The sequence below is a fragment of the Cyprinus carpio genome, chromosome B8 (assembly GCF_018340385.1).
Source record: "Cyprinus carpio isolate SPL01 chromosome B8, ASM1834038v1, whole genome shotgun sequence".
In the NCBI taxonomy this organism is placed as follows: domain Eukaryota; kingdom Metazoa; phylum Chordata; class Actinopteri; order Cypriniformes; family Cyprinidae; genus Cyprinus; species Cyprinus carpio.
In genome coordinates, this window is record NC_056604.1 from 7,566,283 (window position 1) to 7,578,334 (window position 12,052).

General features: G+C 38.1%; 1 protein-coding gene across 4 annotated transcripts in view; it reads right to left on the reverse strand.

Annotated features, from left to right (window-relative positions):
• The window catches only part of kcnn1b (potassium intermediate/small conductance calcium-activated channel, subfamily N, member 1b), a 31,508-nt gene extending 19,485 nt beyond the window's left edge, over positions 1–12,023 (reverse strand). For 2 of the 4 annotated variants that reach the window (XM_042729460.1, XM_042729459.1), the window contains exons 1-2: positions 11,143–12,023; positions 807–1,259 (exon numbers count right to left, since the gene is read on the reverse strand). In XM_042729460.1, coding sequence (XP_042585394.1) covers positions 807–1,259; positions 11,143–11,889 — 1,200 coding nt within the window. In that variant the 5' untranslated portion in view covers positions 11,890–12,023. Of the gene's footprint in view, positions 1–806; positions 1,260–3,428; positions 3,704–4,297; positions 4,547–11,142 lie in introns of those variants that run through there. The other 2 variants (XM_042729461.1, XM_042729462.1) reach the window with 2 other exon arrangements.
• Between the last annotated feature and the right edge of the window lie 29 nt (positions 12,024–12,052).

Genomic DNA, 12,052 nt, shown 5'->3' on the forward strand with positions numbered 1-12,052 from the left:
CTGATAAAGCGGCCTCAAATATTAGACACTTGGACCAAACTTTAAAAAAATCTAGGAATGTCTAAATCCTAATTATATAACCAAACAGTGTTATTTTACAAACAAAGTTATTAAAAAAAAAAAAAAAGAATACAGCATGACACTTTAAGCAAACACTTCAAGCCAAAATTTAAGCTTCAAGGAGTGTTGTTTTAGTATTATTTACATATGATTATAGAATTTATTAATACTAGTTCACTACGAGTTCACTTTCTTATTTATATTTATATTTTCAGTTTGCATCTTTTAGTTTAAGCAGTTTGTTCTTTGCTTTTGCAGTTTCTATTATTCTATTATTATTATTTCATGCTGACAAGTGTAACCCACTGATTTTTTTAAGTTAAGAAGTTTTCAATTGATTTTATCTGGTTGGATATTTTCATATATACTGCAATGAAATTAAGAAATTTTTGTGTCATAATCCACCAAATAAATGTAGAATTCTGTCATCATTTACTCACCCACGTTGTTCCAAACCTGTATGACTTAATTTCTTCTGTGGAACACAAAATAAAATACTTTGAAAAATTTTGGTAACTAAATAACTTCCCACTGATTTCCATTGCATGGACAAAAATACAATGGAAGTCAAAGGGAACCAAAACATTTTTCAAAATATCAACTAAATATCATCATCTTCAGCAGGAGGAAATTAATGCAGATTTGGAAAAACATGAGGGTGAGTAAGTGATGACACACTGTTTGTTTTAGGTGGATTATCCCTTTAAGGGTCAAGAAAACTCTTTGAGGCCATTCAAAACTTTTACCTTTGTATACACTCCCCAGGAGAGTTCGGTCTCCGTCACCATGACAACAATCCCAAACATTCCAAAAATCAGGGCATAGTCGCTAAGGCGCTTGCGTTTCTCAAACAGTGCCCTCCGGTGCCCGAGCTTATAGCCAATGTCCTTGTTCTTCTTATGCGGAGCGGTGCATGGTCTTTGCCTCACAAGGTTCTCAGTGGACTGCTTACTAAGGTCTTCCCCATTCCCTTTGGAGACCACCACCTCCAGGCCGGAAGTGTGCAGGGTCTGCAAAGGCTGTGTCTCAGAGTCCAGCTCTGCTAGGTTCCTCCGGGATGCCCCCAGACTGCCGAGTGGTCTGACTATGCCCCCATTGTACTTGCAGCTGTTCATGGCTATCTGAGGATACTGTGGGCTGCCGTGGGACAGGGAAGGCCGCGATCCAGCATGGCTCAGCCTGTTGGCATCCGCATTCACCTGCCAGAAATGAGAAGATATTTTATAGATTTTATCATTGTCTTTTGTGTCCAGGAGTTTGTGTGCTGGCTGAGGGGCAGAGCACTACCGATTTGCAACAATGCAGATTTAATGGACATTTCTTTAGAAAAATTACATTATAAATGCCAGCATCTATGGGGTTCATAATGCATGTGAGAGGAGCATCGTCTTCTGACTGTAACTACTGAAAAAGCTTTCGGTCATGTGAAATCAACTATTTACAGTTTAATTTATATAAAAAGCATCAAAGGGCTATAATAAAGAAAAACTGAAATAGAACAATGATTAAAAAAATAACTAAATATATTTTAAAGTAAACACTGAAATTTTCAATTAGAAAAACATTATTTTTTTGAAAGAAACTAATACTGTCATTCAGTAAGGATTGCAATAAATTAATCAAAAGTTATGACATTACAAAAGATTTTTATGTCAAATAAATTACTGTTTTTACTGTATTTTTGATCAAATAAATGCAGCATTGGTGAACCTTGGTGGAAAAAAAAATCAACAACCCCAAAATTTTGAACGGTAATGTAACGCTGATACTGTATTTAGAATACAAATGAGTTGCAGGGCTCGCAAAATTCCAAAATCCCTGGTAGCCTTTCGGGCAGGTGCTCTTCAGATTTTGGTAGCCTGATAATTAATTTAACTAGCCCAATTGAAAAAGACATTTTTTTATATAGAAAATCAGATAGGAGTCGAAATGTTAATCAAAAACATTTTCAATACACAAAAACCAAGGAAGGAATTTAATTTTACTATTTACAGAGTATCTGCAGATTTTTTTTTAAGTCAATTTAAGGCAATTTATGACCCTTTTCAAAGACTATAGAATACCCAAGACTTGTCACTCATATAGATTTGAATGGAGAAAAATACAATGCTCAATATGGCTGCTCAATCATAGGAAGCCCCACCTTCTGAGCCAATCGCTAATCGGTAAAGTCGCGTCACTGCAGCTGCCATTAGAAGCGTCCCGGTTGCTAAAGAAACAGTCAGCGTTCCGAGACATGCGCTTAGGACTGCACATGCGCACTGGCTGATCTAGCCTGAAAAAAAAAATGCTTTTATAAAGCTATTTGAGCAAACGAAACTACGATTATGACACAGTTGATGTCAGATTTCATTGGTGATTTCAAATATGAAATTTAATTGTAAGCTTAGTGAACAGTTCGGAGAATTTAATGTTTCCCCATACAAAGTGATAGGAGCTGCACTTGAATGCCTGAGAGGCGTTTCAAAGATGATACAGGTTTTCACAGAAATAAAAATTAAATGAAATGGCATTACAGCCTTTAAACCATTTTTAAGAAGAGGGATAAATCAAGCTGTTTTCACAAACAGGCCTGGACCAAGCCAGGATTAGGCCACAGGTAAATTACATTTAAATCATTTAAATTTGTTTAAAAATTACAAAATAATATTGAAATAATTTTTATAAATGTGCCTTAGAAAAAACATTGTGTGTATCTTAAAACAAAATAAAGGCACTGATATGTTTAAAGATCAGTCAGTTCAAGTTTCTTTCAGTTGAAAAAGCTCAGAATTACATTTAAGTCAGGGAGTAAGCTTAGGCCTTAGGCCTTAGGCCTATGAAACCGGGGGATAAATTATATTAATTTAAAACATAAATATTACAGTCTGAATTGCTAAGATTTTTAGAAGGCACATGAACGTCTTTCACTAAACTTTTGGAGCGGCTAATATAGCGGTTTCCCCGGTAACGGCTGTACACAAAGAAGATCTGCTCTCATTAATACCCGGTAACGGGTTTTTATAGGTAGAGTTGATTTAAAATGCCAAAAAAAAAATACTATTCTGGAGACAGGTGGTTCCCTTTAGAGACACATTTACATAAAAAAAAAAAATGTCTGCGCTGCGTTTTGACTTTGAAATCACAAAGTCCCGCAGACCCAATTGCAAGCTTACAATCATGACACCACAGCCTGTTTTTATAGAATCAAATAACTAGTTAAAAGCAGACTTGTTAAAAAAAAGAACACTTGGACATACATATGCATGATAAGAACTACCTAAAATGAAGGAAACCATCTTTGGAAAAAAATTATTTGAAGTGTAATTTGATTATTTAGTTTGTCTCATGTCCCATTAGATTACATGGAGATACTGTAAGCCAGTCACCTGGGGGCGATTGAGATGCTGTGGCTTCACTTTTGAGGACTCGTTGTAGGCAGGGTGATACATTTTGGTAGGTAGCCCGACTGGAAAACAAAATAGCTCCGGGACGTCGGGCTAGTGAGTTGCTAAAATCGCAAACTTTCTTAAATGAAAATGTATTTTAGATAACATTTTGTCAAAATGAAAATAATCTGACAACAGAAACTGTTTACTTTAAATAAACAAAGCCGTAAGCAGGAATATAATCCAATATCACTATCAGTTCGTCACTACTAATATTATCACTTTTCAAAACTGGTCAACTGTTCTAGTGGAAGAAACATTAACATTATCAATGGAGCCCAGGGACAAATAGTAAAAAGATTTGAAAGAATTTGTATAGGCCTAAATATAAAAAAGCTGTAACCATGAAAGCATGGGAACATGCAGCGTTTCTTTACAGTTTTTGGAAATTAGTGAATTTTTACGGAATTGTATTACAGATCAGTAAATGCAGCAATTGTGGAGATGATGCAGAAAGCTTGCTCACAATAATCTCCCATTATTAAATTATTTCTGAATTGAATTTGTATTCTGAATTTATACTGTTCTAATTTTCGTGGCAATAAGGATCAGTTTCTGTTATCTAACTGCTGCTGCTGGGCTGACACAATGCTAACTCATTTGCAGAGACCTACTTCTGTTCTGTAATGTCATTTTCTGATAGGCAGTGCACAACATAGACCCACATTCTAACCAACTAAAGAGACACCAGTTGATTAGAAATGAGAGTAATGACAGCTGTTTAAAAATACATATGCAAACATATCCAACATACACTGCTGATAGGCATAGTTAACCAAAGCTAGTTGTGGAACCACCTAGAAGCCAACCTTGGTAGAGATCATGTTAAATCCAAAATCACTGCTTGAACCTCCAGCCTCCCCAGCATAACACTTTTTTTTCCTTGAAAAATTCTGTTTATCCATGTTACTGCACCGGGCTGCACTGACTATATCTATGCAGAAACTGCTACTAGATACTGACGCTTAAACTGAGGTAATAAATAATACCATTCAGGATTAGAAAAACAAGTATTCAGGTCACCCAAAAGTAAATTTCTATCAAGGTCCCTCGTGTGAGACAGTTCTCATGGAGTCTTTCACATGGCTTTCTGCTGACATGGCAACAGCTAATTTGTATTCTGTACAGATTTTTGTTTGTCTCACTTTTTGATTGTTTTCCACAAACAGACTGTGGGAACTTGTCCAAAAGTACAGTCTTGTACTGTCTGTATCCTTTTAGGGACACCCTGAATATAATTTAATATACTATAATAAATAAAAAAAAAAAAAAAAAAAAAATCTAATAGGGCTAAGAATTTGTTTACAGAAAGTATTATCTATAAAATATATGTTTTATATGTTTATCTTTTTTTTTTTTTTTTTTCATATATTATGTTACGACAATGTCAATATGATTTCATAAAAAGTTGATAAGTACTACATGGCAAATTTTATGAAAAAAAGTAACCTACCATCACTGTAATAGGAAGTCTTGATCAAAAAACAGGTCTTAAAGTGGTCATATGATGCTGCTAAAAAGAACATTATTTTGTGTATAAAGAAATGTGTTTATGCAGTTTAAGGTTAAAAAAACACATTATTTTCCACATACTGTACATTATTGTTTCTCCTCTATGCTCCGCCTTCTGAAACACGTCGATTTTTACAAGGCTAATCCCTCTGAACCGCGGCCGGCTTGAGTGAGCAGAGGCGAGCGGCTTGAGGTGGATTCTACAAAGGAGCGTACCTTGTACTTGCAGCAACCACATGTGATGACCCCGGGCTGGTCTCTGCTTCGTCCACGGTGAAAGCCGATTCGGCGATCCACAGTGCAAAGTTGATGTATTTCCTCAGCGACCAGCATGGTCAGCTCCAGGCATGACGAAGCGGATATCGTCCTCTTTTGGAAGGCCAAACAAAGTAGTTTCTCTTTCACAGTGAAACACACAGCGTCTATACGACATGGTGGCGGTGGCAACAGCAATACTACAACGAGAATAAAAGGTATGCCTTCTTTCTTTGCGTGAACATCTGGGCGGCATTATGCAAATCTTCCCACATAGTGATGTAGAGATGTGGGGGCGTGTTAGAACGAGCCGTTTCAGGGGGGCGTGGACAAGTCTCAACTTTTATAAAGAATATCTCTTTGGATTTGAGACTTTAGTCTTTTCAACTTTACAGATCTTCTTTATTCACCAAGAGCTTGTAACACTCCAAAGAGAAAGAAAAATTTGAAATCGCATCATATGATCCCTTTAACTTCATTACACACAATGTCATTGTGTTGTATGAATTATTATAGATCTGAATTTGGAAAAGCAAACATGCAGAAGGACAGAAAGCCACTTAAGGCCCATTCACACCAAAAAATTATAATTATATTAGCGTCCAAAGCACGATGGCATTCTGTTAATAATAGGCATGTGCTGTAGTTATGTCGTCTGCCACTTTAAAAGCTAATGCTCTTTAGAGCAGGATGGATTCTGATTGTTTTTTTGTTCATCAGCAGGAAAAATTGTTTTGAAAATGATTCCAATGACATTGTTCCTCTGTGCCGTTATCGTTATAGTTGTGGTGTGGACTCTCAGGCTTTTACTGTAGGGAAACACACACACTTTGGAGTATATTTGGAGACCTTCTACTTCAACATATTCAACACTGTAGGCTATTTCCGCTAGAGAGAAAAATATATCTATTGTCCTTGTACCACTTATGTGTACCTATACTACTTTAAAATACAGTGGAGTAATAGACATAATAAAAGAGACCCAGAGGTTCAGAACTGATTTCCAACAAGCAACGACTGTCTCTCTGATGAAAGAGCTCCAGGGATCAATTGCAATACATAGCAAAGCTCCTGTCAAACTTTCACTCTTTCCAAGGCCAGCATGGTCTGCCAGTTGCCAAATTAACTCTTTTTTCTATCAATGTCCGAAGAGAGCCAGTAGTCAATTGTGTTATGAGTCTTTCTTCCTGGAAATGTTAAAAGGAACAATATACTAACATCTTTCCCCCCCAAAAAATAACATTGAATTGACATTATCCTAAGGTTTAATCTATTGTAATATGCCATTTATTCCTGTGAAGGTAAAGCTGAATTTTCAACTGGCTTTATTCCAGTCTTCAATGTCACATGATCCTTCAGAAATAATTCTAATATGCTGACCTGCTCCTCAAAAATATATAGAAATATATGAAATATGATTTTTTGGAAAGATGTAAAAGTCTTTATTGTCATTTTTTTATCAGTTTTAAAAAGTAGATTTTTTTTTTAAATATTACTGACCCCTATATAGATAGATAGATAGATAGATAGATAGATAGATAGATAGATAGATAGATAGATATTTTGATAAGTTGGTTTTTTTTTTAGATATTTGTTATCCCTATATAGATAGATAGATAGATAGATATTGTTGTCAGATGTTATGGATTGGGATATTACAGGGATCTCATTTGTGATTTTTCTTTTCAATGGGATGCACCACAATGTAACTTTCAACATAAATGACAGCACAGCTGCTGTAACAACAAAGATGCACAAAGCTAGAAATTCTTTGCATGACCTTATGACTGAGTCAGTTAAAACACACAGCTGTACGCTCCGAGTGCAATTTTATGCTGATTTGAGATACGTCTACAAAACTGATGTAGATCAGTCACAAAAAAAACATCTGCTCATCTACATTTTGATGCAACAGGCTAGGCTTGTACTACGTTGGAATGGCACAATTTCACATTTAGCTAATTTTCCGTATTAACCAATATTCTCTTCTGTGCGTTTCAAAGCTGAAGGGCCCTTAGACTTCACCCTCCCCTGCTCCTTCATTCCCCTCTCTGCAAGCTTTGGTCCGTACAAATCCAATTTAGCAAATCTATTTTGACATTGAATTCACACTCATTCAGATGTGGCATCGGATTCTCTGTTCCTCAGGTCTCTTTCTGTAATGAAATGTCTGCAGCAGACCTGAGAGCTGATTACAGATCCCGCTATTCAAGAATATCTTTTCTAACTGCTCTTCACTATCAAAATGTGATCTTTACAACTAGACATCTTCCCTCATCTTGTGTTGCATAAATTTGCACCTCAGGGCCCATACCATCTAAGAGTCAATATAAGAAAAAACTGTGTGTGATTTGTTTCAGCCGTTGTGATTTTTATGTAGATGAACCATTATAACTGGAGAAAGCTGTCAGTTAGCATCTCAATGCCAGTTGCCTGGCTGATGCAGGACCATGAGGGGTTTGTGATTAGAAATCTAAAATCTTTGCTTATGAGAACCACAGAATTTTTTGAGCCTATCAGAGAAGCTGTAAATGCCATGTGACTAACCATTCTGAACTCCAAAAAATATTTAAGCATAAATTTCAGATATGTACCGGTATTTGAATTGCGTATAAAATATCAGATTGAAACAATTTTGGATTGATGACAAATATATAAACCTTGTTTTGTATTTAAAAACATTTGGTTTATTAGTACCAAGGCATGACTGGCATAAACCATGTAATCCAAATGGATGGAAATTCTATATGACATTCAAACAAATAAATATTAAATTTAGGCCTACATTTGTAGAGTTGCAATGCTGATGGACCCAGTCCCAAACCCTTCATTAGCAACTTCCCTGAGATATAAGAAGAAAAAAGTCCATTTCACTATTATTATTGCTCCCATCCCAAAACTCTGGTGTTCAACTCATCCTGCTACAGTAATACAGGCATAAATGATAAATCAAATCATACATACTACATTTCTGTAGTGAATGGACATGTTTTCTGCATAGCGGATGATAAAAAAAGAACGTAGGCCTATCTTCTATGAAAATACGATTTTATCATCTTTATCTGTGAAAAAAAAAAAAAAAAAAATTAGCATCTAGGCAGTAAGCAATACCCTAGGAACAACTTCGTGGTCAATTAGCAACAACCTAACAAATGGCGTTGAAACTGGGAATTCCATCCAACTCCAGCATCATGAAAAGTAGCAAATAAACTTGATTTTTACAATGTTTCACATGCAGAACAGTTTCCTGTGTTATAGGTTAAAAAGACTACATTTACATCCTCAAGCAATTGACTTCACCATTCATCATTTTTATCATTCCCCAAGTAAAATTTTGTGTGCGATCACATAATTAACTGCAGGGGCTCTCATGGGCTAAAAGGTAACAAGAACAAAAGCAGTGGAGTCAAGATCAATGTTTCCGAATCTAAGTTTTTGGTAACACCATATTTTACAGTGTCCTTGTTACACGTACAACAGTAAATTCTGTACAATTACGGCAACTAACTATAAACCAACCGTATTCCTAACTCTAACCGCTAAATCATTGTTAATTAATTTTTACTCAGTACCTAAATATGTAATTACACTGCAACAAGGGCACTTATAATAAAATGTAACCAAGTTTTTTTTTATACTATAGAAAACAAGAGAATGACCGGATATTTAAAAATAGATTAATTATACCTAAAATAGCATAAGGTGTTTTAACTGGTAGCGCATCAATAATTCAAAACAATGTTAGTATGTTAGTTTCAGAGCATATTCTTTTATCAAAGGAATAGTTCACCCAAAAATGAAAAATTGCTGAACATTTACTCACTCGCAGGTCATCAAAGATTATGACAAGTTGACATCACATGTGAACCATCAGAATGAGAGTCCAAACAGCTGATAAAAACCATAACAATAATCCACACAACTCCAGTCTATCAGTTAACATCTTGTGAAGTGAAGCTGTGTTTGTAATAAATTAATCCATCATTATGGCATTTTAACTATAAACCATTGTTTCTGGTCAAAATACGAGTCCATAATCTGTTTCTCTAGTGAAAAAGTCCATCCCCTGCTGTCCTCTCATATAAAAATCCACTGACATATTTGTTTAGAACTGTTTCTGCTTGTAAACTGTGCTTGATTTATGCATATTTCTCTCTTTATTCAAACGAGAAAACTTTTTCACTGAAGGAAGCGTTATTTGGATTATAGACTCGTATATTAGCCAAAATCATTGGTTTGAAGTTAGAAACATCTTGATAGATTTGTTTATTAGTATAAACACAGCTTTTCGCATCACAAGACGTTAATTGATCGACTAGAGTGCTGTGGATTATTGTGATGTTTTATCAGCTGTTTGAACTCATTCTGACGGCACCCATTCACTGCAGAGAATCCAAATGATGCAAAGCTAAATTTCTCCAAATCTGTTTACCGATGAAGAAAAACTCGTCTGCATCTTTTTTTTATGTGTTTTTCGATGAAGAAAAACTCGTCTGCATGTTTGACATAGTCTGACATAGTTCCAGTAGGCACAAACACACACCATAGGCATTGCAGAGCTCTCGGCCAGTTTCAGTTCGAATACACAGAGACGAGAGAGCTCAGCCAATTATACTCTACACAAATTACCCTTGATTAAGCAGAAGAACACCAGCTGCAGAGCAACAACACTCGGAGATTCTCCCCTCTGCCTGCTCGCTCATTCTGAACCAGTCACTCCCTCAACATCCACGGCACATCCCAGTGCTTTCACTCCCTCTCATGCACAATCAAGAAGAAGACTAACTGTAAACTCTGCGTAAATATTTACATAATTACAACCCCCTGTGGAGAGAATTCTGCATAAATGGGGTTTTCCTAAAAGAGCGATTTGTACAAACAACTAAATGCGTTTTCGAGCTCCCAGGGTAATATTACTTCCTACCAATGCTGTGCATCAAACAATGAATTAAATTACAAATTGATCCAACGCCACAGGTAGAACAATCACTTTTATTTTTAGAACAAGCACAATGCAGTCAAACACAAGAACCAGTCAAGCAGAGAAAGAAACAGAGACTGACGCAAACAACAGGAAAGACTTATGGGAGATTTCATGGGAAGAGATCGCTGATGGGTTTTACCTCCATCTGCTGTGCATTGTGAACTAAACTGATACTAATGTCTCTCCGTTCTGGCAGTGATGTCTAACCCGTCATGAATAATACAGGCCTGAAGTACATGTTAGTGCCACTCAGGGGGGCTTTCCCTTGGCTTGCACAGGCAGAAAATGGAACAGCGAGGCAGAAACAGGGTCGACTCTCCCACAAGGAATGAATGACACTGATTTGCCTTTCTGCCTTGCTTTTCTGGCCCCTGCTCCTTTCAGCCGACGAATGCACTGGCATACAGATAGATAGATAGATAGATAGATAGATAGATAGATAGATAGATAGATAGATAGATAGATAGATAGATAGATAGATACATTCCAAGACTAATTTTAAACTGTGACTCACATAATGAGGCAGGCTAGAAATATTCAGGGTTAGACTACATATGAATGATGCAGGTGTAGGAATGAATGGATGCTTCATAATGCTTACTATTAAACGCCATCATGGGAACCATGGATAGCCTGTTGCAAGCACCCCCGCCTGTTGTTTCTTTCCATGCTTTCGAGGTTAACACGAATACCAACACCTAGCAACTACAAAGCAGTCCTCTGCATCCACACTGCCGAAATTTGGTGTTGAAAATGGCAAGCGATTTCAAACATGACCTCCCAGTACTGCACTGTCTGCATAATCGGGCGCATTGCTAAAACTGGCCACCTGTTAAGCATAAACTTTACAGAGTGCATGCATAAACGATGCGTTTTTCAACGAGTCGGTGTATGCAGGCTTACCTTGCAGCCTTCGTGTCTGTGTTTATTCTCCTCGAGCCACAGGCGACTGTCAGAGGACAGCGGGCTGCTTTTACTCCGCGGCGAAACGGAGTTCCTGGCTCCCTGGCATCTATCAGGCGTCCACGCTAGATTCCGCTGCTCGCCTGATCTCAGGCTGTCTTTGTCGCGGTGCTGCTGCAGCAAAGACGGCTGCTGGCTTCTTAGCTCCGCGGATCCCCTCACGCAGCAGTTGGGTACGCTGCTCCTCAGCAGCCGCTGCTGCTGAACCTGTAGCTGGAGGGAAGGTGGAGGGTTGTGATGCTGATGCTGCTGCTGTTGCTGCAACAGCTGTTGATGCTCTAGCAATCCGCAGCTGCACGAACAGTGATCTTGTTGGCAATTCGCAGTTTTGGCAGCCCCTGCAACACTCTGCTGCCGACTTAGGGAGGGTTTGGAACAGTCCGCGAGACTTGGGTTGCTCCCTTGGCTTTTGACTGGTGCTTCCTGACTGAAAGGGCTGGGCAGGCTCTCTTGGCTCTGTTTTGGCAAGGGGTGTGCGGTCTGTCTAGGGCCACCCCTGTGCTCCGCGTTGTGGTGGTGGCGGTGGTGCTGATGGACAGCTCCCGAGTAGCGATGCTGCATCTCCGCCTCACCTGCGGCGGAGTGCCGCTTTGCGTTGCAATGATCCGGCACTCTTTCGCTGCGCGCAGCCCCGGTGGAGTCAAGAAGGCCCGTTTCATTGGTAGGTTTGACCAAGACAAGCCTCATCACGTCACTGTGGAGTTACAGGGAGCCCCGCCTTCATGTGACAGTCCAAGTGTTTATATGAATGAGTTTAATAAGAAAAGTGCTCAGTACGCGGTTGCGACTTGAGGCGGGTGCGGGGAACGCATGCGCGCCGAATTAGGGCTAGAACCCCCCTAAAGGAAAT